We start from the raw sequence: 27,157 nt of genomic DNA on the forward strand, positions 1-27,157 counted from the left end.
TCATTACATGTGGGAACATGTAAGTTCTTTCATTACAAATATAAAAACTTTTCTTAGTTTCCAAACTATCTGAAAAACAGACTGGATTTGACCCTTGGGCCAGTGGTGTGCCAGCCCTCCCTCTCTATACAGCTCTCTAAGGTGGTTGAAAAAAAAAAAGGTGATGATCTGTTTTGGCAGTGGGTGTCTTAAGGAAAAGGTGCTTTCTCATGTGGGACTCCCTTAAATTAATGAGCTTACAGATTAAGTCTCTAGACTTATATTTTGTACACACACACACACACACACACACACACACACACACACACACACGTTTTGTGTGTGTTGTTTTTCCTGAAGGAATGCGGGCTCCTTGAGGGCAATGTCTGTTTTATTTTTATCTCTGAATCTTACCTAGTACAGTAACTAACACATGGTAGCTACTTACTAAGCATTTATTGACTGATTGTTTAAATGTCATTAATGAACATCTAGAGTTATTTTAACACATTATTCTTTTACTAAATAGAGCTAATACAAAATGTTTTTTTATTCATCCTTTTCCATAAAGAGAAAAAATGACTATTTAGCAATGATTTTACTGTTTGTGATTTTTTAAAAGTATGAAAATAATCCAGTTACATTCTTTAGCTCGATCACTTACAAACAACTTATCTGTAAAAATCAAGTAAATCTGTCAGTTGTGCAAGTTTATTTTTCCATGTGCTATCTAGAGATAAGCAAGCCTGTAATATTAGATTTCCACTGACATAATTGTGCATGAATTCTGATCTGATTTGGTATTACATGGTGCAAAAGGTGACACATTTTCTCTAATACAGCCCATTAGGAAGGGAAAGAAATTGCCAAAGTATGAAATCTGAGGACTCTGATTCAAAAAGTGAGGGACTCAGAGGTCAGCTGGCTGGAAAAGTAACTTGTTCAACTACCCCAGGCACTAAACGCTGTGACAAGCAAACCTAATATCCACTGTACTTACTCAGTTAGACAATCAATAAAAACATTACATTATCAGACAGCTACAGCTGTATGTTAGTTTATCATATTGCCTTTTCTGTCCCCCAAATGTTCAGGCTTACATTTAGTAGTGATCACAGAAATGATAAAGATACCATCTCGGTTCCCCAAATACATATAATTAAAATGCATTGCTTATATACATTTTCCAAGAAACTGTGTTTTTCGGAACAACACTGCCAGCTGCAATTTCAAAGTCTGTAGTCCAATAAAATGCCGCTTCTCAGCAGTAAAGCAGTAGTGAATGAAAGGAAACCTAGGAAGGACACTTTTCCAGTCCACAGTTCCTAAACTATCATTTTTTAGAGACATAAGTGGTCTTCTAAATCTCAGTTTGTTAGTGGACCATTAGAAAAAGGGTAGAACTAAAATGTTTGCCATTCCAAATTAAAATTTTTAAGTGATAACAATGGGATGTAAGCTAGGGCTTTCACCCTATAGAACAGCACAGTATAAATGCAACCAAAACAGCAATGTTCTAAAATTTTTTTTGCATTCCACTTATCAGAGGATTCCAGTCACAATATTTGGCCTCTGTTGACAGCATAGAAAGGCTTCTATGTCAGGTATAGTTTACCTTAAGATATCTGAAATTGTGCCTTAAGTATTTTATAACGATTTTCTCATTTGCTCCTCACAACAACCTGGGAGGTAGGTGTTGTTATCATTCCTAATTTATATTTGAGGAATTTGAGGCAGACAGAAGTTAAATGACTTGTCCAAAGTCACACAGCTAGCAAGGGTCTGAGGCCATACTTGAATTCAGGTCTTCCTGATTCTAGGACCCTCTACCACCAAGATACCTTGAACATCTTTATCTTCTTTTCTTATTGGCCTTAGGAGCCAGATCCTAACTGAGGCCTTTCCCCATACCCTCAGAGTTATTGGTACTCTATTTCTCTTCAAATTGCCTTTTTTGTTCTTAGCTGCCTATGTGTTGCTTTCTCAAACTCCTTCCCTAGTTCCCCCCTCCCCCAAAAGAGAAGTCAGCTTCTTGAGAGTAAGGATTGCTTCTTTTTTTGTCTTTCTATTCTCAGTGCTTTGCACAGGGCTCTGAATATAAAAGGTTCTTTAAAAATGTTATGTTGAATTAAATTCATATTCCCTTACCAAGCCCTCATTTGAAATTTTTTTAAACATAGTTTTGTCTCAGAATTCCATTTTGCAGACATTATAAGACAGCTAGTGGTGTAGTAGATAGAGTGCTGGACTTTGAATCAGGAAGAATTGAAATCTAATCTCAGACACTATACTAGTTGTATGACCCTGGACAAGTCATTTAACTTCTGCTCACCTCAGTTTTCTCATCTGGAAAACAGGGATAACAATAGCATCTATCTCTCAAGGTTGTTGTGAAGGTCAAATGGTAAAGTGCTTTGAAAACTTTAAAGCACTACATAAATGCTAGCTATCATCCTCATTATTAACACTAAAAAATTAAGACCATCTCAAGACAGATCCTTACCATCTTAAGACTCTCTGTCTCTGTCTCTGTCTGCCTGTCTCTCTTCCCTACCTTCTGCCTGAGTATCAATACAATCAAGTCTTAGTATGGATTCTAAGGCAGAAGAGCAATAAGGATTAAGCAATTGGGGTTACTTGCCCAGGGTCACACAGATAGAAAGTGTCTGAGGCCAGATTTAAATCGAGGTTCTTCTAGTTCTAGTTCTGGTACTCTACTATATTACCTAGTTATCCCCATCCTAACCTTTTCAGTGATTGTGATGTTGGGTGACATCTTTTGGCTAGATCTCAGAGCCCCGTGCTTAAAAGGAGAGAGTTTAACTTAGATGATCTCTAAGGACAGTTTTTTAACAAATACCTAAAATTCCTTTTTTTAAAATCTCCTCAATCATCTTCACATCCCTTTCTTCATCCTCATCCTGCTTGCTCTAGTCTCAGCTCTACATTATCTGGCACTGGATTTTCTCCTCCCTATATATTGAGCAGTTAGTTGTGCTACCAAATTCAAGGCCCTGAATGTATGTTCCAAAGTTTATTACTCTCATTGGCAGAAGAAACGGATGTGATGCCCTAGGCATTTTCTGGTGAAAATTGGTAGCTACTTCCCTTGTGGCCCAAATGATCACAACATCATTATTTTAGGGGCTAATGAATCTTGGGCAATGGGAAGTGATTATGAACTAGAATAGTACTGTACCATATTGAATTAGAGTATACACTTTTCCCTTTTCCCAAAATAGACACAGAGTATACATCTTTTTCTTTCTTTCTTGAGGAAATTTAGAGGCATAAGGTAGGGTCAACAAAAATCCTTTTTTAACATCAAGGTTCACATTTCACATAATATAATAAAGATGAATCTCTAAATCATATTTATCACACTTTTTAAGAAGCCAAAACATTATTCTACCCATTATCCTCAGTATTGTTTCCATAGAGAGAGAGCTAAGGAGGAATGGAACCTGATTCCATGAAAGCCAACCTTGCAAACTGAATCATTTCCCTTCGGCAAAGAGCTAAGAGTAAGTCCATTATAGAGATCCAGTCTGGTATTTTGGTAACTTTGGAAGCTACAATGTCCTACTGGCATGGCAGTTCAAGATAGAGTCATCATTGAAATAGTAAAAGTAATTGGAACTTTTAAAAATATTCCTCCCTTGTATCAAATGCCACAGGATTGACTGAGTATCATTGCTGGACACTAATTAACTCAAAGACTATGATTTCTTTTACTTGTAGATTATGAATTTGAATTTTGAAATGCAAGTTCTATGTCTTGACCCCGAATGAATCATTTAACTTATCCCAAGCTCTAAGATTTTAAATCGTAGAGTCCAGATAATCTGATTTGCACTGGTAAAGGAGGTTTCTTTACCAAGTGTTCCCTGTATCAGTGAACTCATAAGTTTAAAAATTATGTGAAAGGTGTATACTACCTATAGATATATGTACATATATACATAGGCAGTATTAGAAAGTTTTGACTACATGTTTGGGACGGCCTCTAAGCATTCTTCATTTCAGAAAATTTAAGAGTACATTGCAACTGAAAATATAACCACTTTCCCCCTTACTGATAGCTCTTTCTGGGTTAGTGATTTCTCTTCAAAGCCACTGACAAAATAAACCACAGATAAGTGGTTCTCTCTCTCTCTCTCTCTCTCTCTCTCTCTCTCTCTCTCTCTCTCTCTCTCTCTCTCTCTCTCTCTCTCCTCTCCCTCTCCCTCTCCCTCTCCTTCTCTCTCTCTCTCTTTACATATATATGTATGTGTATATGTATACACATACATATATATACACATATATATACACGTACACATATATACATATATATACACATACATATATATGACTATAGGCATGAGACATGCTCCTGGTAGGAACACATAGACAACAAAACTTACCTAACTATTTCTACAGAGGTTCATAGAATTATAGATTTAGAGGTGAAAGGGGTATAAGGGATAATAATGTCATGGTTTCTGGCTTCTTTTAAGTCCCAACTTATATACTACTTTCTACAGGAAGTCCTCCCTAGCTCCTCTTAATTCTAGTGTCTTCTTTCTGTTAATTATTTCTGATTTATCCTGTACATAACTTTACTTTGTTTATATTATGTGTTGTCTCCCTTTCTTGAGGGAAAGGACTGTTTTTTTCCTTCTTTTTGTCTCTCTAATGCATAGCACAATGCCTGACACATAGTAGGTACTTGATAAATATGTATATTTTGATTGATTGATCAAAAAGTCAATCATCTATGCTGCTCCATCTTTAATGGAAGTGTATGGCATGGCCGGAGATCCAAAGTCTTTTAGACATACCTTAGGTTTAAAAATTTTTAATTTTAAAGAATTCCCTTTTTTAATCTTACCATATCTCCCCTCCTCTAATTCTTTATCTTTTTTTTTTTATTACAGTGAGACTGTTTGCCTTAACATAACTGGAAAATATTACTTTGTCAGGTTAAAATCTTTCCTATCACTTATTTTAATTATCCCTTTCCATGCACTCATGGTCTACTTGAGATGCATAGACGTATGCATCTAGGGCATATTCGATACACCAGTATGTACATGTTTGGAGATTGAGAACTTAATCAGTAAACACAGACTTCAAGAATTAAAGCTTAAGACATGCTTATATTTACCACACACACACACACACACACACACACACACACACACACACACAATTTTTTAGGCAATTCAGATACATTCCATAACAACATCGACTTATCTTGAAGCATAGCAATCTTGACATAAGGTCCAAAGAAAAAATGTAGGCACAATGCGCATAAAACCCAGAGCACTTCAACAAACATGGATAAAATACCATGCCTTTGAATGTATACTTTTTTTTCTTAAGGAAAGCTTGCATTTTGTCTTTGGTTTCCTGAAATCACAGCTGGATCTTATTACAAACCAAGTAAGAAGCTCCATGGAAAGCATGCCTAACCCTTTAAAGCTACCAAAAGAAAATTGATCTTCATTAATTAGATGTATAGATTACATAGATTGACCACTGTGTTATGATATAACACTGTGAAAAAGGTCATTTGATGGTTTGTTGCTAGCCTCACTCTAGGTAATTTAGCTAAGCCTTCTTGGCTAAGATATTCCGCTCACCACAGAGGCAGGGTTAGGAGCCAGGGCAAAAATCAGATCAAAGTGTGAATCTGTGATTGGTAGAGGACACCGTGCGTACATTCGCCGAATGGTCTACAACATGTGCCTTATCGCTTTACATGACAAATGCCATCTACAACAAAGCTTAATATGGTAGTAAGTACTGCATAACACTGATAAGTGGAAATATTAACAACTTCCTGGTTCATTACTGAATAATCAATCCTAATGGCTTAATAACACTAAACCTGAGACCTGCCATTTTAAGCCCTGACTTTTGCCTTGATGGAGACCTCAGAGTTGGATTCATGAAGAAGAAGAGACCGGATGTCAGATTTGAGCAAATAGAAAAAGCAATAAGAGATGTATGTCATGACAAGCCTGAGGATGAAGAGCCTCCCCTGAATAATAATCTGCAGCTCTAATGAAAAAAAAAAAGCAGGTCTGAAGAGAAATGTTAAAAGAGGGAAATTCGGAGGGTCGGGGCAACACCAGAGAAGGCTAAGCTCCACCACCCTTGACCAAAGCCTTCTCAGGTGCCAGTCAGTGCTGATGGAAAAGATGCTAGAATGTCATTATTTTAGCTAATTACAATCTTAATCTGCTCGACTCCCTTCAGTCTGCAAGTGTGCAGTTTCTATAGGTACAGTAAGGTAAAGTAGTCCAAGCCTAATTCAAAGAAACAACTTCAACTTATGCCCACACCAACCCTGTCAAGTGGCCAGTGACTTGCACTTTCATTGTGAGTAAGTGACTAATATCTAGGCTAGCTCTAAAGAAAGACACTTTTCATAATCGCCCAACAATCTGCTAAGTGAAAACATATGGATGGGTTTAGGCAAAGCTTGCCAGGGGTCTTTGCTGAATGGAAAACAGGTGCTCTACTTTCAGGGCATGTAATACCCCATTTACCCCCAAGTCCAAAGGTTACAGGACTAATAGTTGCCTTGTGGTAATCAGGGAAAGCCATAGTGAAACATCTGGGACATATTTTACATACTTGCAACATATGCTTCAGGTTCAATTAAAGTGAAGCTTTGGCACATTTATTAATCTTTTTTACTTTTATCCTATAAGAGAACTCACTGACCTGACCTTACTATTATGCCATATGAGAAAACAGGAATAATGAGAGCTGGAGGTCAGTACCTGCTCATGTAGCAAAGACACATTTGTTTTTACAAAAAAAAAAATAAATAAAAATCCATTATGTATGACTTTACACACAAACTTTAGACTGAAGAACCAATGAATGTTTTAAAGTAGGAAATTGCCCTGCCACTGCTAGAACACAGTGACATCTAAACCTAGCAGCATTTAGTGGTCAAGAGCAGGAAGCTGGTAAATGGGAATTTGAAGGATCCTTTCCATATTTCCATTTCTTTTAATAAAAAACCCCCATAGTTTAGAAAGTCCATGCAAAAGATTTTATCTTCTATTATGCAAGCACTTAAAAATCTATTGTAAATGATCAGCTTTGTCATTTTCCCTTTTTATGCAGGATAAAGGACCTGGGATTCATAAAAATCAAATGACATTCATTTCATATGAAAAACACCCTCTTTTTTTGTCTCCTATAAAAATATAGTTGGATTTACACAGTAATTTAAGCAGTCTTTTTCAATCTACTTCAGAAAGTGTAACAGAATCAAGGGGTTGACTGAGACTAGATTACGATTAGGATGAACACTTAGATTAGGATAGGGCACTGCTTCAGAGGTTTGCTGTTTTTCCTAACCTGGGATATTTTTGTTTTACAATGACATTTTGGTGAGCTGGCTCTAAAGAGACACCTACTTGGCTCTTTTTTCTCCCTTGCTCTTCCTCTCCCTGCTCTTCCCTTTCTCTCTTATTCTCCCATTCCCTGCTGTCCCTTTTCTGTCTCTTCTCCTTTGTGCCCACCTCCCCTTATATCTCCTCTGCCACACCCCCCCAAAAAAGGGAAATTTCTTAGGAGTTTGGGAATCAAGGAGATGCCAAGGAAATAGACTGATTTCAAGCAAAAGCATTAAAGCAGCAAACTACACTATGGGCCCACAGTTATTAAAATTTCTGGGAATACACATGCTGCTTGGATGGATCCCTTACAGTAGCTTTAATAATAAAGCTGCTACAAGCTAGGGAAAACGGCCATAAATGGATGGCAGCTTTGTGTTTATCAGAAGAGAAATGAAGATTCAGAGCTAGCATGATGAGTTAAAATACAAGCTCTCTACAGCTACAAGGCTGACCTTCGCAATAAATCATAGCTTTTATTGCCAGAAGTGTATGCTCACATTATTTAACATTAAAAACTAGCACATATGTGTTTTTGGAGAAGGAGGTTTTGTTAGTTCAGTGTTTGATGATACTAAAATGATGCAGCTAATGACTAAATAATGTACAGAAGGATTTCACAGAACAGCTCTCTCAATTTTAAAATGTTTGAACCAGCAAAGAAAGAACCACTCTAGTGTGTGTGTGTGTGTGTGTGTGTGTGTGTGTGTGTGTGTGTGTGTGTGTGTTCTATATTCTTTAAAACACTGGATGTTAGCTATCTGGTAAAAAAAAAATCATTCAGGGGATTAACTAATCACTGAATTTTTTTGACATTTCTAATGCTTGCTGCCAGCACACAAATTCTTACACTGGTATATAACTGTACATCTCTACTAGAAACAAAGGTCAAAGGCATAAATTAAGATATACTGTTTTTCTCCTCTCTTCAAAAAATTTCATTGCTTTACTACAACAGAAGTCAGATGAATCCTGGTGAAGGTCAAAATTTGGTTTTCTATGAAGAACAATTTTTTAGAAAATCAGTCATTTTTTCTCTTTCCAGTTTTCCATATTTTTGGTCTGAAAATACCCTGAGGCAAGTACAAGGTTGATCCACAGCCCTTTTCTCCACGGCAGAGCCATCCTGCCAACACTCGCCATTGAAGCTGCTGTACAAGGTCATTCTAATTTCTTCCCCCTGGTTTTTCCCTCTCCCAGGGGGAACAACCAATCCAAATCGTCCCATCACTTGGTTCAATGAAATGTAGAAACTAGCAGTTATTTACTGTGACCAAAATCCTATACAGGGACCAGCCACCCAGGGACAGAAATATGTAGGGGTAAGAAGGAACAGGTCTTCTGGGCCTAGAGGGTCACAGTGCCTATTTCTGATCAAGTGGACACTGGCAAGTGTTGTGATTATTTAAATGCCCTACAGAGTGCCCCACATATATGGGCCATTCTTTTAACCAAGCAATTCATTGAAAATTACAGAATGACAGGATCCCATCTTCAACTGATGTGGGGCTGCTATTTTTGCTCCTTTTTTTCCCCTAAAGTATAGTCCTATTTGTAATACTCAAGACAGGACAAATTTTTGTCCTTCAAAAACAGTTGTCACTGCCGTTATCTTCAGAAGAGCTATCAAGTTCCAGACAAGCTGAATTATTTTTGTTCCTGGCAGAAAAATATTTGACCCAGCACTGGACAAAAAAAAAAAAGGATTTATAGTCCTCTATCCTTCCTGCAACATCCAGTGGCATTGTTAGGATGATAAACAGCACTGTCCAATTTTCTGGACTAAAACACTTCAACTCCTTTTTTAACTGTCTGTAAAAACAGTGTCATGTCTAAATTCTCCCATCCCCAGGTACCCAAGCGCTAGGGAAGATAATTACCTTGTCATCTTTGTCATCCTCTTCTTCCTCGTCCTCTAGCATGTCCTCCACTACCTGCAAACAGAAACAGACGTCGTCGTCACGATTTTCAAGAAGAGAATTTTGTTCTGTCAATTGGGAGCTTTTTAGGGATGAAAACTTTATTAACATTTGAAACATGCTGAGAAAGAAAACATTCGATCTAGAGATGAGATTTGGACAACACTCCATCTTTAATTGATTCATACCATCTAGTAGTACTAGAAATTTATATAGATGCTGATATTAGAGCTATCTAGACTCTGTCTGTCTCTGTATGAGGCAATCTGTGTCTGCACTGACATATGGGGGTCCCCAAAAGTCTTAATGCAGATGTGTGTATAAATCCATATGGATTAAAATATATGTATGTGCACATATTTTTGGGCCTGTGTATACATATATGTTTCTATTTATATGTGTATATATATATCTATATTTTATTTGGGTAGACATTAGAACAGATAATCCTTTTTTCCTCCAGCTCTTGTTATTTATATTATTCAAGAAGTTCAAGGACAGACTCAGCTTCCTCCTCTGTAAAATGAATCTAGACCTGATGATTTTCTGGTTCCAAAATAAGGTGGCCCCCCACCCCCAGGAAGACCTGAATTCAAAACTAGCTTCAGGTACTTATTATTATAATTAATTATATTATTATTGTTGTTATTAAAGTGTGACCCTGGGCAAGTCACTTTAACCTCTGTCTGCCTCAGTTTCTTCATCTGTAAAACAGGGCCAATTGCACCTACCTGCCAAGATTTCTGTAAGAATCAATTGCGATAATAATTGTGAAGTGCTTAGCCCAGTGTCAATAAGCTTTATAGAAATGTTAGCTATTATCATTATTGTTGTTATTGGCATCCCCTATACTACTGTTCCCTCTACTAAGGCAAAGATTATGGCATTCTTCTTCAGGGCATTATTAAAAAGCATCAAAGCCACACAAGTTGTTGTCTGAAGTTGTTTCCAATGTACCACAGTTAATTCTTGATTATCTATGTACATGGATCATGGATCATGGATCATATAAGAAAGTTTTTCACTCCAGACTGGTTTCTTCTTTTCCTTGGCCCATCTGGAGACTTCTTTCTATTGTCATTTGGTGAGTGGTATGAGGATGTAAATTAATTTAAAAATAGTTATGGAGGCAAAATTTTCTGAATAAAGATTATGCAATTTATTTTAAAGTCGACTCTAATGATTTTTTAAAAAAACATTATCTAATTGGGAGTTATCTACATAATTTCTCTCTCATCTAGCCTCACATAATAATCAAGAATTGCCCATACTTCATTCAGGCCCTAAGTGATGCAGAGGACAGAACAGGAAGCCTGGAGTTAGGGTGACCTGAGATCCAATCTTGGCTCAGACTATTACTAGTTGTAGAAACCTTGGTAAGCTATTTAACTACTGTCTGCCTCAGTTTCCTCATCTCAAAGAAAGGGCTATAGTATCATCTATCTGCCAGATTTATTGTGAGGGTCAAATGAGATATTTATAATATATAGTATTTGTATATAGTGTATATACTTTGTATATAGTACTCTTAAGGTGCTATATAAATGCCAGTTATTATCATCATTTTTATTATTACCTTGTGGTTCTGTTCATATGCCTATACACAGACCTGTATAGATTCAAGACTGCAGAGGAAGAACCAAAAAAAAAGTGCCTCCTTATACAGATGATAGATATCGATATAGATTTGTGATTTCACTTATTGAGGGAGCTCTGTGTAAGGAAACTTACTACCAGGGCACTTTGGCAACTATTTCTGGAGCTTAGATTTGTAACAAGTTGTCTATAGTTCTGAGAGATTCAGTGATTTATCCAGCCTCAGAGGGTCAATATATCAGAAGTCCAACTTGAACCCTAGGTTTTCCTGACTTGGAGACCAGCATTTTATCTACTAAGCCACTGCTTCTTCTTTTGTGATAAATTATTGGATAGGATATGGTTATGGATTACCTTTAAAATATAAGTATATTTGACATTGCTTCATGTGAGCATGGGTCCCATGGAGCTATTCAATTCATACTAGTAGAATTTTGGTCAAAAGAACTAGTTACCTAGCTTAAGAGCTATTAGTACACTTTTCTGAATTAGGAGTTGCTGAATCTGCTAGGTAATACATTTTTACAACATATACAAATCCCATACACTAGAAGTAGAAAACTTTTGACTCTCCTATAAATACGAAACAATACCTAAAGATATCCTAAAATATATTGCAGTACCTTGGAATATATTGTTGGGAAGATGCAAATTTGTCAAAAGTACTACTAGCACAAACACATTGACAATATTTAAAAAAATGGTTGCTGTGCACTAGATCACCTCTAACGTCTTTTCCAACTCCATGAGTCTATTCTTCTAGGCTACAGATTTTAGGCATGAACTTTGACTGACTTACAACGTGATCCTAACTATCTGAAGCATAGTTGTACTCCTAAACTTTGTTATAGACCAGAGATGTGCTGGAACTAGCTCTAATTGATTCTGAATTTGTTCAGTCATTTTTCAGATGAGGTAAGTAAACAAGTTCAAGTAAACAAGGTTAAATGATTTGCTCACACACACAGCTAGTAAGTGTCTGAGGCTCGACTTGAAGTCACAAATAGGATTCCTGATTCTGGGGCTGGCACTATCCTCGGTGCCACCTAGTTACCCCTGGTTCAGAAGAACTTATGTTAAATTTTCAGGATGAGCATTTGTACTTTGGAAATTGGATGTTACAGATGAGGACTTTTCTCAGTTGTTTAGACTTTAAAAAGTGATGGAGGAAAAAAATGAAGATTAAACTTAAACTATTTCATTCACACTAATGTTAAACACTTAGCAGCATATTGCTTTAATCATAGTGAATTCACTGCATTATTACTAGCTCCTACTCAACTCCCTAACACTAGTCAAAGTACTAACATGGAGACAAAACTAGTAATGCTTCTCAAAATGTTCCTTCCTATGAGAAAGGCAGGCATATCTCTTCCCAGCTCCTTCAATTTTTCCTTTTTACTCTTTCCAAATCCTCCCTGGATCTTTTCCAGTCTTATCTATACCCCAGGCTCAGTTCCACCTGAGGCTTGGGAGTCAGGAGGACTTGAGTTTAAAAAATTTTCTCTCCTACACTAGTCATGACTAGGCAAGAACATGCAATTAACTTGTCTTGGCCTTAGTTTCATCATCTGCATAAAACGTACTAACTCACAGAGTTACCATGAGGATCAAATGGGATGATGTCTGTAGAACTCGATGAACCTGAAAACAGCATCAATGTGAGCTATTCAACTGCAATGACATCACAGAACTCCTGTCAAATATTTTACTCAAAGATTTAACTATAAAAAAGAAATCATTCCAGGACATCCTTCCAATCATGAACACAGATCACACTTTGAACATTCATAAAATTTCAGAGTTAGAAGGGGCAAAGATCAAAGAGTTCTTCCAGCCCAAATCTCCTCATTTTACAGATAAGGAAACTTTCATTAGGGCACAGAAATTTATAAGAAAGGAATGCTAGTATTTTAGGGTTATTACAACTATACCAAGAGGTATATCTAATGCCTAATCAGTAGATCAAATTAATTAGGGAACTTGCCATTTAAGGGTTGGGTATTGTATGTGTTCTCATTGGAAAAAAGGATTCCTTGGATTTGGGGGGATGGAGTGCCTTATTAGCAAACACAGATTCTTTTGAGGGCGGTACTGTGCATCTGAGGGATATTGAGATAGTGAGAAAATTCAGAAAGTGAGAACTGTATTGATTAGTTATGGTCTATTTATATGTTTTCTGGATTTGCTTATGGTCTCTTGCTATTTCTTTGTGTTTTTTGCTTTTTCTGTATAGTGCAACAAAGTCTACCCTGTAACTAAAACTAATATGGGGGGTACAGGCTTCCCCTAGACATCCCAAGCCCCAGATTGTGTCTCAGTCAGAGAGTACATAAAAGACTCATTTCCCCTTGCATTCCTGCAGTTCTAGGGAAGGTGATTTTGAGCCCTTCTGGCCTCTCCCCTCATTCTTGATTGAGTACAGATAGACACCTCCCAGCTTGCTCCTGATAGGCATCATCTAACATGCCATCATCTTCTTATCTCTAGTCATGTAGACCCTGTTGTCAAATGGGTCTAAAAACCCCAAACCCCATCTCCCTGGGAAGACAGTGTTCCACCTGCACACTGTCTCTTGGCCTTTCAACATGAATTCCAAATTAATAAATTTCTCTTTTTATTTTTAAGGTAAGTTTTGGAGTCCTGCATTCTTGCACAGGGTAACCTGTCCCAAACCTGGGGTTTCACCTCAAAGCTCTCCCACAACTAACAATTGTTAAGCTTCAGTGCTTTAAAAGGATTGCTGTTATATTTGTGAAAATGTAACACAAATTCCCTTAGATAGGGGACCTTGTTAGATTTGTGGAAACTTGGTCATACAATGTATTCAGAGGTTTCCTAGAATAAATTCTTCATAGAAATACTAATATTTTAGATAAATCCCCTGGATCAGATCTAGTCCAGATAAACCCAGAGCAGATGATCTGGAGGCAAACATTTCAAAGAAGGAAGCAATCTTGAACATTTCCTATATTATCTATGATTAAATATTTCTATTCAGGAAGCATTTACGGACCACCTACTATGTGCACTCTACTGAGGGTTGCAATTGATGCCGAGTGGTTCTAAACTGAGACTATTAAACCATATGAAGGATCCCTGTGGACTGAATATTGGCTTAGTTTTAAAATGAAATATTATCTATGTCTTTTGGTATTTTTATTTACTTTGCTAAATATTTCCCAATTACATTTTAATCCTTTTTTTGAGCCCACTAAAGAGTGTTGTGGGCCACATGCAGCCTGGAGGCCACATGTTTGATATCTCTGCTGTGAGATACCCACATACACAGGTGCAGCTACTTCTAGTAGAAATTTAATAAGAAAATGACATGTCAAGGCAAAGACTATCTTTCAGAGTAGCTTTTGATCTTTCTGAATTTGCAAATAGGTATAAACAGATATATGAAAAATAATACCAGTCATTTGTAATGGGAGGATACATCAGATGCCCCCTCAATCAGGCTAGAATAAGAATAAAAATCACCCAAAAAGTCTGAAAAGAAAGTATAATGCTTCATGCCAAGATCAACAGCACATATCAATTAAAGTCTTATGATTCTCCAAAGTATAGTTCCTTCTCTGCCATGACTTTCCTGATAAATAAAACACCCATAGCAGGTGCTAGGGTATATGATGCCTTCATTTCCCCCTTAAATCCAAAAATATCTCAGCGAAAACACTGACTGAGTTATCCAAAATGAGAGATCACATATATCAAGCTGGGCAAAATGGACACACTGCACCATTTACTAATGTGATAAATGAAGGCAACATACTAACTATTAATAAAAATATAACATTAGACAGATGTATATCCACTCATTGAAAGTGGAGCTAATTCAATGACTCATTGTTCCCAGATCTGCTTGTCAATCAGTGTTGATATGGTCTGCAGTTTTCTTTTACCTGCTATTTGTCACATAGCAAGTCATCCTCTGCCTGTTTATACCCAGAAAATGGTCAAATACTTGCTACCTCGGGGAGAAACTGAGATGCAATGGTCCTTCCCTTTTTGCTGACCTGGCCCTCTCTGCATTGTCTTTATCTCATGAAAGTTTTCAGTAGAGGCTGGTCCCATCTTGCTCTTGTTGATTTCCAATGATCCAATCCCTCATCATGTTGCTAACTTGCCATACCTTTTATTTACTTATTTTAATACACTCCTTTTAATTCTCTTTGTCCTGGGTTCCCCTAGATATTTTCTCTTTAGCAAAGAATTTTCCTTTCAGCACACCTATTTAGCTTGTCTTGAAACAAACAAATAAATAAACCCATTGGTAAAGCTCAAAACAATCACCTTGCAGGACAGAACGGACTCAACTAGGGGGATTTAAACCTATTAGAAACTAGAGATAAAGTATGGCAAATCTTCAAGAGGCTTTCAAATGTTTGTCAGGAAATCTAAAACACAATTACTGAACCACTATCTTAAGAGTTTGTCGTCTCCGCTTGTGCCAATTTAATTTTCAAAATGCCAAAACATTATTAGTCCGTAAAAGCAACAAGCAGCCTACCTCACACTTTCTGCAAACCAGCTGTGAGCCTGATGTGCAAGAACTGCACAAAGGACTAGAGAATGGGCCTCTTCATTTGCAAAACTCAAACTGTTCCCACACTGCACAAACGTGTAATTGGATACGCACAATTGCTCCCCAAATGGGCAGCCAGAACCACCCAATACAACAATTTATTTTTAAATTTGGCAGAAAAGTGTTGTCTTAGGGAGACTGCCTTTGTGTAGAGTTTCAGCTCTCCAAAGAGTTTTTAATGCCAAGTTATAAACCCCTAAAATAGGGATTTTTAATGCATATGGTATCCTGCTGGTGTCTTTACAATAGCCTCACAATGGATATCACCATCCCATTTGATCTGTTTGCTCCAGGGGCACAAAGGTGCTTTACAAATCCCAAGTGGAGGTATAAATATCCTGCCGGGGAGGTACTCTAGCCCAGGTAAAGTTTGGAGTGTCTTGGAAAGAAGACTTACTTACATTTTTCACAACTAACCACAGTAGTTGTCTGTCTCCTCTTTCCCCCTTTCTAAGCAGAATATTCAGATTTCTAAATGGTACAAGAGCCCAGACCTCAACATTTTAATCATCTAGAGACTAAAGGAAAGAAATATGGTTGTGGATGAAGACTCTTTAGTCTTTTCTAGTTAGTAGCCCAAAACAAGTGATTCCCAGGCCATGAGTTTTCCTTAACTTTTGTTGGATTCCCAAACCTGGAAAATAGCCAGCTGAGCTCTCCCAAACAGACCACTACATTTAAGGGCTGTACAACACTGTAATCTTTTCCTGAGAATTCAAAGAGCATTTGCCATTTACAAGTACAGTACTTGAGTGAATACTTTGCTACTAAAAACAATAAAAGGGGCAACATTCCCAAACTCCACGCTTTTCCTCTTTAAATCTGAAAAAAGAATTTCATTCTTATTTCAATTTTTCAGAATAGATGAAAAGCTCACCAAACTGACCAAACCTTTGCCAGCAATGGTACTAGCAAAGTGTGGCATTTCTGAGAAAGGAAAAAAAGGAAAGACACATATGTGTTAAATAAGGTATATTTATAAAAGTTTTCAGGGGAAAAAAAATCTTAGAACATCTCTAGAATTTTCTCTCCAGATTATGCTTCCCAATACCTTGCTTGAAATCAAGTAGCATTAATCAAACAAAGGAAGGGCACCAGGGAAATCAGAAAGATCTAATGCAAGCAGTTAAAAGTGACATGACCTTCTGTAATGTCACTTGTCACAGACTTATATGCCACACAGTGGAAGAAGGTCTTGAAAGAAACTGATTCCTGGTACTATTCCTTGAATGTAATACTAATACAGATGACATTTTAAAAAACACACATAGAAGGACTTGAATGTGGCATGGCAGCTATATTATTACTAAGAAGTAGGCAGAGAACATTTAAAATTAAAGTATAATATTTCTTCTTTTTTCTCAACATTTTTGCAAAAATAGTTGCTTGTTAAAAAAAATGGGCAGCAGAACTTTGGACAACAAATGACAAGGTTCCTTAAAATCAAATAGGCTAACATGTAGAAATATAGCCTGTGATTTATACTGGAGAATCCCTGGTTAGTAGTCATTTTCATGGTATCCAAGTTTAGCTGATTCCTCCTATTTTTGCAAAGGAACGAAGCTTAATTTGAATGGAAAGCTTGAGAAATAAAGTTGACAACTCAAATAAAAAATTTGACAATTTCTTCAGTAGTGTTTTAGGAGAAAAAAAGATATTTGTGATGGAAAGAGCTGCAGGAGAGGATGAGAGGGAGGAAAAAGCTGGAGGAGGCAGATAAAAGTAACCTCCAGGACCAAGGCAAGAGACTTCAATTTCAAAGTATATTAAAGTTTTTATTTTAAACTAAGAGACAAAATGGAATCCTAGAATCATAAGATTGGTGTTTGTTATAATTTCTTTTAGGGAGAAAGTCCTCTCCTAAATTTGCATTCTGTAAGTGAAAGTGTCAATGGGAATTGCTTCTCAATATCATTCCATTTTTGGATATTTTAGGAAAAAGGCATTCATTCTAATTCAATCACAATATTATGAATGTGGAATGGGGTATGAAGGGATGGGCTTTGTGGGAGTGGAATATCTCTGTTTGGCTCCCTTGTCTCTGTTGGTCTGTCTGTCTCATTTTTTTCAGCAGAAATAGTCTGTGTATTAAGTGGGCATTTTGTTATGTTCTCAGTGAATATATGTCCAATTCAAATTATTTCATTCAGGAGAGAATGTAAAGAAATAACCTTTGAACGAAAGAAGAAACCACTTTTTTTCCAGATGTGTTTAACTGATTTTTTTATCAAAGAAAAATTATTTCACAGGAAAGAGATTTTATTTTTTTAGACCACTCAAATGTATACAGATGGACTATTTGGAAATGTCATACATTCAATGAATATGATCACTGTTTCAGATATGAAAGAATTTTGTGAGAATGATATTCTTCAGCATAGCCTGGAGTTCATTTAGTTCACTCCATCTGCACATAGCTTAACCACAACATACATATGTGTGTCAATGGATTTACTATACTTATGTGTAAATGTAATATAAAATTATTGAATGTGTATGGATTGAGAGGATGCATTAAACCACTCAGACTATTTCAGGTCACTTGAAAGTACCTGGGGGTCAAGCCGAAGACTTTCCCAGTCAATAAGTCTGTTATAACTGTGTTTATGTGGTCATTTCCCCACCAGGACACCTGCTTCTTGCAAGACTTTTGAGGCAGAACTCTGGTGAAATGAATAGTTCAATTAAACCGTGCACAGAATTTGCTCCGCATTTGTAAAACAACAAAAAAGAATCATAAACAAGTCTGGAAGGTAACTTCTCATCCAGTATCTCTCAAAAACAACTGCATGGATGATGGCTGCTTAGTTTGATTCACACTATTAAGGATTTGACCTTGGAGCATTTCAGCTACAGTAGTCATCAAGATAACTGAACCACTAGATGTAATAATAATTAGTGTGATAGGATTGCCAGTAAGACGGAATATATTGCAGTACAAAAGAAGGCAGATGAAAAAAGAAAAGCATTAGTACTTTACTGCTAAAAGACTTCCTGATTTTTACAGAGACACTCAAATACAATTATTTCTCCTTGCAGAATGCATTTCCTTGGCTCATTCTGGGAAGTGCTCATGTTGTAATTTAGTCTGATTCTTAATAGGAAATGTGGCTTTAATGTGGCTATCAGATGCCTTTTGATGCATGCCACTGATTACATGCAGCCCTGTACTCTGAATCATCAACAACAGAATTCTTATATGCAGAATAATATGGTTTGCTGAAAGGTGCAGGGACAGTAAATTTACTTTATTGGCCAACAGTACGTAACCTTTTTTCTTTAAGTGCCAGTTTAATACAGGAAAAACCAAACACCTCAGCAGTTAAAGATAGGCTAAATAATAACTAATAAAATTATATAATAAGTATCTTAAATGTATTTCTTTTCTTATTCCATCCTCATTGCTTCTAAATAATCTCCGTTGTATTTACACAAAGCACTGTGAACAGGATACTTGCGTTTATTTGAACTATGTCTCCATCTAAAGGCATGATACTGTATTGTAATTTATTTTGTTTTATTTTTGCTTCCAGGCAAGATTCTAATCTTGTTGCCTTTTGGATACTGTATTTCTTATTTAGTGTAGTAAGGAAAAAAAAGAAAAACAACATAGGAAGCGCCATCTACAATAAGTTTTTATAATACTAATGTTTTCCTAGAGCAACATTATTTTGTCAACTAGAGAAGCTTTTCAAAACCACTCAATTGTTTAACTTGAGACTTCTAATAGAATTAAAAGATGACTGTATCAAGTGTTAGCCTCTTTTTAAAGTCAAGTTAAATAATTTTTGCTGACAAAATATTTTTTACTAAATGAATAGCATATTTCATTTAAATAAAATTGAAAATGACAACTGCAAGGCAAGGTATTTAAGCAAAGATGTGCATTTCATTCGCCAAATATGACTTTATGGCAGAAAAGGTACCATTTTATGTGGCTTAAAATGAACAATCCTTAGATCATTTAATTTCCATATTATGTCAGGGACTACCTTAAATGTATCAAAAACCTTTCAAACAAACATCATAAGCCCTTGAATCTTCTCTAAAATAGATGCCCATCTTCTCAAGTATATATATTTCTTTAGCTACTTTGTTATGATTAGATCCAAAAAATTTCTAACTATTGGAAACTGTAAGCAATAAGTCTCTTAAGGATAAATAAATCAGTTTTGCTCATGTATTAGATGGAAAGCAGTTTTGAAGAAAAAAATTCATTTTGAAAACAATAGGTCATTTCTCTTTGTTAAAAAATTAATATTGCTCTTGTAGAACCAGACCAATTTGTTGGGTTGTATTTAAGGACTATAAAAATTCTCTTAAAAAGCTGGATCCTTAAGAAATTTGTAGAAGAAAAAAATTGCAGTGAGAAAATTTTCTGACAATGATTTTTTCTTTTGCCTAGAATATTGTGAGGCATCATGAGAATATTTTGTAAAAAATTTATCTTTAAAATGGAGTATTCTGAATGTCAAAAAATTATGCAACCCAGAGACTTCTATTCTTCCCTTAAACCCTTAATTCCTAGAAATAATAAATGAAAAAAGATTATGATTTTTCTTTGTTAAGAACATGCCTAATGCCAAAAAGAGATGCTTCTGGGTTTAGACCCACAATGCCACACTGTGGATTAGAGTGCTGGAAGCCAGTATAAAAGCTGGAATGTAAAGGATTATAATGAAACCTCAGGCAAAGCCTTCTTAGCAGTTGTTGAGGTTCTCCCACAGAAAGCAGCCCTCTACAGAGTAGGAAAAGACCTGCTAGCCAACTTGCCATTTCTTCTTTATGTAGTGTACTGTGCTAAATTAGGGTATAATGCATTTATAATATTTATAGTACCAACATTTAGTTAAATAACCTTTATGTAAGATTTATGTTGATATTTTTTATTTCTCATTTAATGGCAAATTATGAAGAACATGTTTCATAAAGATAATTCTCCATTTAAATTCATCAGCCCATTAAATATTAAAATTATGTTTCTGATGCAATCTAGAACAAATTTGTCCAGCTTCAGTGATTATTTGCACTCATAAAAATTAGGCTTGATTAATAAAATTTAAATGCTTGATTAAGTTGACATTTTCATGTTTCATCCTGATTTATTAAAATTAGTCCCTCTCTCCTGGTCTGGCACAGTGATGGGAGTTTACCTTTCCCTTTCTTATATGCCAGATCTTGAATAAAATAGGATAGGAATAAACTCATAGGTTCTGGAAAATGGTGATTTTCAGATTATTTTATTCTAAAGTTCTTGTTGCATCTGTTCTTCATGTTCTCACAAAGCCCAAGATGAAGGTTTGATTATAACATGTCTAGAAAGGTTTCCCTTTCCAGTCACTTATGGCTGTGAGCATAAGCTGCAAGACAGAATGTATTTATCATATTTCTACAAAACTCAAAAGCCAAGAAGCTTTAAAATGTGGGAGAAGACTACTTTTGCAACAGAACCTTTATATACTTGGCTCACTGAATCAATCTCTTGTCCATTTCCACTGAACCCACTTTACTTCAAACTCTAATTTCTTTTCCCTTGCACGATATAATAATCATTTAACTAGCACGGCTACTTCCATAGCATCTCCATTCCAATATATCCTTCATCCTACTGCCAGATCTTTTCTCATCAGACTATTCCAATAGTATAAATCTACAAAAACAAAAACAAAAAAATTGAGTAACTTCCCCTAGCCTACAGAATAAAATATAAATTCTTGATATTGTTATTTGAGACATTGAAATCTAACACTGACTAACCTTTCCAGTACCATATAACACCATATTTTACGTCCTTTACATTCTGGCCACAGTAGACACTCTCCTTCAATTTTCTTATCTTGCCTTCTCTCATCCCCATTTCTTTGCTGATGTCCTCTTCTAAGTTTTGGAAGTTACTTCCATCTCTGTTTACTGAGGTCTCTCCTTTTCCTTTCAGGTTCAACTGAGGGCCAACTTCTCTTGGAAAAAGTCCTTAATGTCTCCTCCAGGTAAAAGAATTGATCTTTCTTCCCTCAGCTATCCTGAAACTCTGTTCTAGGACCTTTTCTTTGGACTTAGACAACTCTCTTTCCCATCACAGTTAAGTCTCTCTATCCTTTTCTTTCACATTACATGTTGAGTAAGGTCCTTGACAGCAGGTCTTTGCTATTTTAGTGGGGATGGGGCCAGGGTGATCCTCAAGGCTTAGTATTTTCCTTGAACATAGTAGGCATTTAATATTTGCTGAATTAAATTGGAAAAAAAAACCCAAGAAAATCTATTTTTTGAGTTTAAGGTCCCCCATGGGACATTAGTCTTATGGTCACATATAATCCAATGAAAATATTATTCACCATTGAATTCTTTTGAAATGTCTTATCAATGCTATTTTTAATATCATTTTTTCTGCCCCAATGACACCCCTACACACACACACACACACACACACACACACACACACACACACACACACACATTATAGACAAGTCAAGTCAAAAAACATTTAAGTGCTTACTATATAGACCAGACACTGTGAGAACTGGTGAAACAATGAAAGGTCAAAAGTGGTCCCTGCCCAAAAGGAGTGAGGTAGCACAGTGGATAGTGGATATTTTCCGGAGTTTGAATCTGGCTTCAGATAGTTATTTACTAGATGTGTAACCCTGGTCAAGTCACTTAACCTTGTTTACCTCAGTTTCCCCACAGGTAGAATGAGTCGGAAGAAGACATGGCAAACCACTTCAATATCTCTGTCAAGAAAATCCCAAATGGGGTCACAGAGAGTTGTATACAACTGAAACAACTGAATAACAACAGCACAAGGAACCAGGAGTCTAATGAACTCTCCTTTAAAAAGATAAATCTAATCAATAAAAATGAAAGAGCACATTGGTGATATCTGAAAGGGCAAGCTTCATTTCACAATCAGGACACCCTAGTCTGTTCACTATGGGTACCTTGCCAACTGCTCTCCTACTTTGTTTGTACTATCCTAACTTCCATCTCTTTCTCCAGGGTGAAATCAAATCAATATTACTATAACTACTGGAAGGGATGTGACAATTTACTACTGCCCTGCTCAGAATCCCTCTGATTCCTGTATTTATTTGGACCAAGTCTCTCTTACCTGGTCACCACTCCCTGCTCCCTGCTACTCATTTATGCCAGTCCTACACACCAATCTCCAGTCCATAATCACCTCTGGTGTACCCATCTTTTGTGCCAGCCCATTTTTTTCCTAGGCTGATTACACATTGCTCCTCACTTACTTACTCTTCTAGTTTTACTGGCCTACTTCTTTCCCACATTATACATACCATATTTTATCTCTTTGGCTTTGCATAGACTGTTCCCCATACCTGTAACTCCTCCCTGCTTACCACCATCCCTTGGAACCTCTAAGGAAGGTCCACCTCCTTTTCAAGGGGCCCAAGTTATAAAAATATGTAAAGATATTTACTATGTCAGTGACTTTCTCATCATTATATTTTGGGGAGTTCTATGACCCATATTTATTTCCATAATAATTGACAGTATCTACATAGGACACTGAGGTTTGCCAAGTACTTTGCAAATAATATTTCATTTTATCCTCACAACCATAGTATGAGGTAGGTGCTATGTTTAATCCCATTTTGCATATGAGGAAACTTCACCAGATAAAAGTTAAATGACTTTGCCTTGGGTGGTAGTTATCTACCAACATGGATCTCTCTGATAGTGTGTGATAGGGATTATTTATCTTTGTATCTAGCACTGTGTATGGTAAATAATAGATACTTAATAAATGCTTGTTGATTGAATGGCAATGTGTCATTTCATGGATCAGAGTTCTGAAGTTTTTCACTATTGTTTTTCCTTAACAATATTACTTGATCTTTGTTTTCAAACACACTGACAATGATGATCTTCTTAGACATGATAAATCTCTACAAGTTTGCCCAGTAAAGTAGGGAGCAGGTGAAATAAACAAGAATGCCTACTTCTATTTAACAGTGGTCCACCTGCCCATTAGATTGTCAGCTCTTTGTGGGCAAGAACTATCTTTTTTTTTCTAATTTGTATCCTCCATCTTTAGCAAAGTGCCTGGCAAATAGTTGGATAAATGTTTATTGAATTAACTAAATCAACAGGCATTATTTTCTATGTGCCAGGCACTCTGCAATGTCCTGCAGATGCAAAGTAAAACTAAAACCATTCTTAATCTCAAGAAGCTCTAAGGGGGGAGACAATACAAGTTGTCTACAGCATAAATTGGAGGTAATTTTCCATTTTCTGTGACAGTTGGGAATGGGAGAAAACATTTGCAGAAGAGAAGACTGACAATAATATAGATATGTGACCCTCTGTCCTACAAAGGAACATAACTTTAGATAGATAGATAGATAAATAGATAGATAGATATGAAGAAAATTATCAAAAGCATGGGGTGATGGCAAGACTTTTTTTGAAGGCTTCACTAAGTATATGACAATGTTAGTTAGAAATTCGCTACCACTAATGACTTGCCTAATGAAGCAATTTTGCTTTCACAGGGAACCTTGGCTTCATCTATACCAACAGTTCTAAACTTTTTGGTTGCAGAACTCCTTTCCACATTTAAGAATTTAAGAATTATTAAGGACTTAAAGAACTTTGTCTTGGATGGGCTCAATCTATTAATATTTACTATATCAGAAACAGAAACTGATAGTTTAAAAATATTTATGAATTGATTTAAAATAATGAATTCATCATATGTTAACATAAAAAATAAAATGTTAACTTAAAATAACTATTTTTTTCCCAAACAAAAATTTAGTAAGAAGAGTGGTATTATTTGACATATTTTTGAAAATCTCTCTAATGGCCTACTTAAAATAGAAGAGAGCTGGATTCTCATATCTGTTTCTGCATTTGATCTGTTTTGATATGTTGTTTTAGTTGAAGTATATGAAGAATGCCCAGCCTCACACAGATAGGCAGTTAGGAAAAGGGTGAATATTTCAATAGGCTGATAATATCTTGGTATGACTATGAACATAGTTTTGACTTCAAAGACCTTCTGAAAGACTTGTCCCCTAGAGGGCCACAGATCATGCTTTGAGAATGACTGCCGATGTTACAAGGGAAAATACCCTATGATCTCTGCCCCTTTGTTTTGGGATGAATACAGAAGCAGGTAACAGATTGGATAGTTAGAGATGTGGTTTAGTTTCTAAGTGAGAAACAAAAGCCATACTTATGAGTGTGTGTGTGTGTGGTGGTTTAGAGAGCTTTAAATTGGGAAATAGTTATTTCCTATCGAAAACACACACCTCATGTATTCTGATGGCAAAACTCTCGAAGTTATTAGTTTCCTAATGATAGTTCTCATTTAGAAACACTTCCCTGGGCTGACAGAGACCTATCATTTGATTGCTGCTTCTGCTCTTTTAATTGAGGCTTTTCAATTTCTTGTTGCCTTTCCAAACCAGGGACAACAAGTTTCCACAGAGATCTTATGAAAACCTTTGCCATTACCACCCACTACACAGTTCTGTGCCTACCATTACTAGTCATGAAGGCCCTGAGTCAGCCAGAAGGAGCAATTTGTAAGTGTGCCTTTTGGTGCAAAATCTCTCTTTTGAGTGATCACCTAATTAAAGCAATAAAAAAAAAAAGAATTAATGTATAGGGTTTTAAAAGTATCTCTTCCTTATGTTTTTTTTTCTGTTTAAAAGGAGTATCATTCATATATATATATATATAATTTATCTTCTATAATGCTCAAATTTTAATTTTAAAAATTACTAGCATAGATTCTGTTGAGGATTAGGATAAAAGAGTGGTTTACTTGACTCTTTAATATTAAAGGCTAACCTAGGGACAGGGAATATATGTGTGACTTCATGGGTATAGGGAATTCTTAGGTGAGGAAACTCCATCTACTAATGAAGCTGACACCCTCTCTGCAACTGCTACTCTTAGAGAAATGTCAAGAGCATCAAGAGGTTAAAATCTCTTGCCTGGGCTCACACAGCCAGGATATGTGTCAGAGGCAAGACTTGAACACAAGGCTTCTTGCCTTCAAAGCTGGATCTAGGGATAGATTTTGGGTCCATTAACTTGGATGGGAAAAAAGTTACATTTTTACTTCAATGTAAGTGGTTTCCTTTGTAGTCCTATGTATTTTATGCATTTAAAAACCTCATTCTGAGAAGAGGTCTATTGCTTTTACCAGATTGCCAAAAGGATCCATAACCCTAAATGGTTAGGAATTCCAGCCCTGCAATCAGACTGATTCTCAAAGGCTAATGTAGCACTTTCAGATTCCAGGCGCATACTGAAGTATGTACAAACTTCATTGAAACACGTGGACACACATTAATGGTCAGTTCTTCTTTCCCTTCACACATACGTGCTCATGAATAAAGATATATAGCTTTCTAACTATAAAAGGAGTCGAAAACAAAAAATGGAAAGGAAGACTGGGTTGAATGGGTGAAATTTTGATGTACATATATTTTTATATGCAATATATAGTCTAATATACTGGCAAAAAGTAAAGAAAACATGGTAAAGCCATTAAAAAAAAGAAAGGACTGATCCAAGGGAAGGAACCTGCAAGATGAATCCTTCATTATGTGATAAGCAAGGAGAAAGTGCATCTAAGAAGTATGAGTATAAATATTTACTTGACTCTTTCCACACTCTTTTAAAATGTTCATCTTTAGATTCCAAATGATTCAGAATTACTCAGAATCCAGTTAGAATGGACCTTGAAAGTCATTTATTCTCCAAATCCTTATTTTACATGTGGGGACATTGAGGTTCAGATAAATTAGGGGCTGGTCTGAGCACCTGTAGGTTCTTGATTTTCTAAATTTCAAATTCATTCCATTATGCCATGCTGACTCCTTTTTTGATAATTAGGCAGAATATCCAGATTGATATCAACCCAAAAGACAAAAATTATGTAAAAATATTTTTAGAGAGATGGTAGAAAGAAATGAAAAGCAACGTAACTCTTGCTTTTGGCAATGGGTATTAGTTTCTTCTTGGTGAGGGAAATGATCCTGCTGACAACCAAAAATCTGGCTCTTTTTGGAGGGAGGTGGGGCTCCTTGCTTAAACTGTGTTTTAGAAAAGAAGATTGCTTGTGAACCAGACGTGAAGAAGGAAATACCAGTAACTGGCAATTATATGATATTTTACAGTTTATCAGGTTTACAAAGTCCCACAACCCTGTGATATAAATGGCACAAGTATCATTATCTCTGTTTTACTGATGAGAAAATTGAATTCCAGAGAAGTGAAAGAACTTGCTCAAGCAAGAGGTAAAGGTAGGACATGAGCCCAGGTTTTTTCTTCAATTCTACTAATCATTTCATGTTTCTCTGAGAGGAAAGATTAAATATTCATTGTCAGATAAATTTACAAGGCTCAATGCTTCTAGCTGGAATTTTCTGACCTCAAACCATAAATCAGGGGGCTTACATTTTCTACTTTCAAGTACTGAAAAATTCAGATTGATTTTAAGAGGGACCAGTGGCATTTAATTTTTTCCTTTTTATTGTGAACTTGTCGATCAACAACAAGCACAAAACAGAGAGCTAATGGATTAAGGTAGCATAGTGAATGAGAGCCAGCCCTGGATTCAGGAGGATCAAAGTTCAAATTTAGCCTCAGACACTGTGCTGTGCCACACTGAGTAAATTATTTAACCTTGT

General features: G+C 36.2%; 1 protein-coding gene across 11 annotated transcripts in view; it reads right to left on the reverse strand.

The window, feature by feature from the left end:
- The window catches only part of MCTP1 (multiple C2 and transmembrane domain containing 1), a 774,261-nt gene that overhangs the window by 100,883 nt on the left and 646,221 nt on the right, over window positions 1-27,157 (reverse strand). For all 11 annotated transcript variants that reach the window (XM_056820811.1, XM_056820808.1, XM_056820812.1 and 8 more), the window contains one exon: window positions 9,263-9,316. In XM_056820811.1, the coding sequence (XP_056676789.1) occupies window positions 9,263-9,316 (54 nt within the window). The remainder of the gene's footprint in view (window positions 1-9,262; window positions 9,317-27,157) is intronic.

This window comes from Monodelphis domestica, chromosome 3 (assembly GCF_027887165.1).
Source record: "Monodelphis domestica isolate mMonDom1 chromosome 3, mMonDom1.pri, whole genome shotgun sequence".
Taxonomy (NCBI): domain Eukaryota; kingdom Metazoa; phylum Chordata; class Mammalia; order Didelphimorphia; family Didelphidae; genus Monodelphis; species Monodelphis domestica.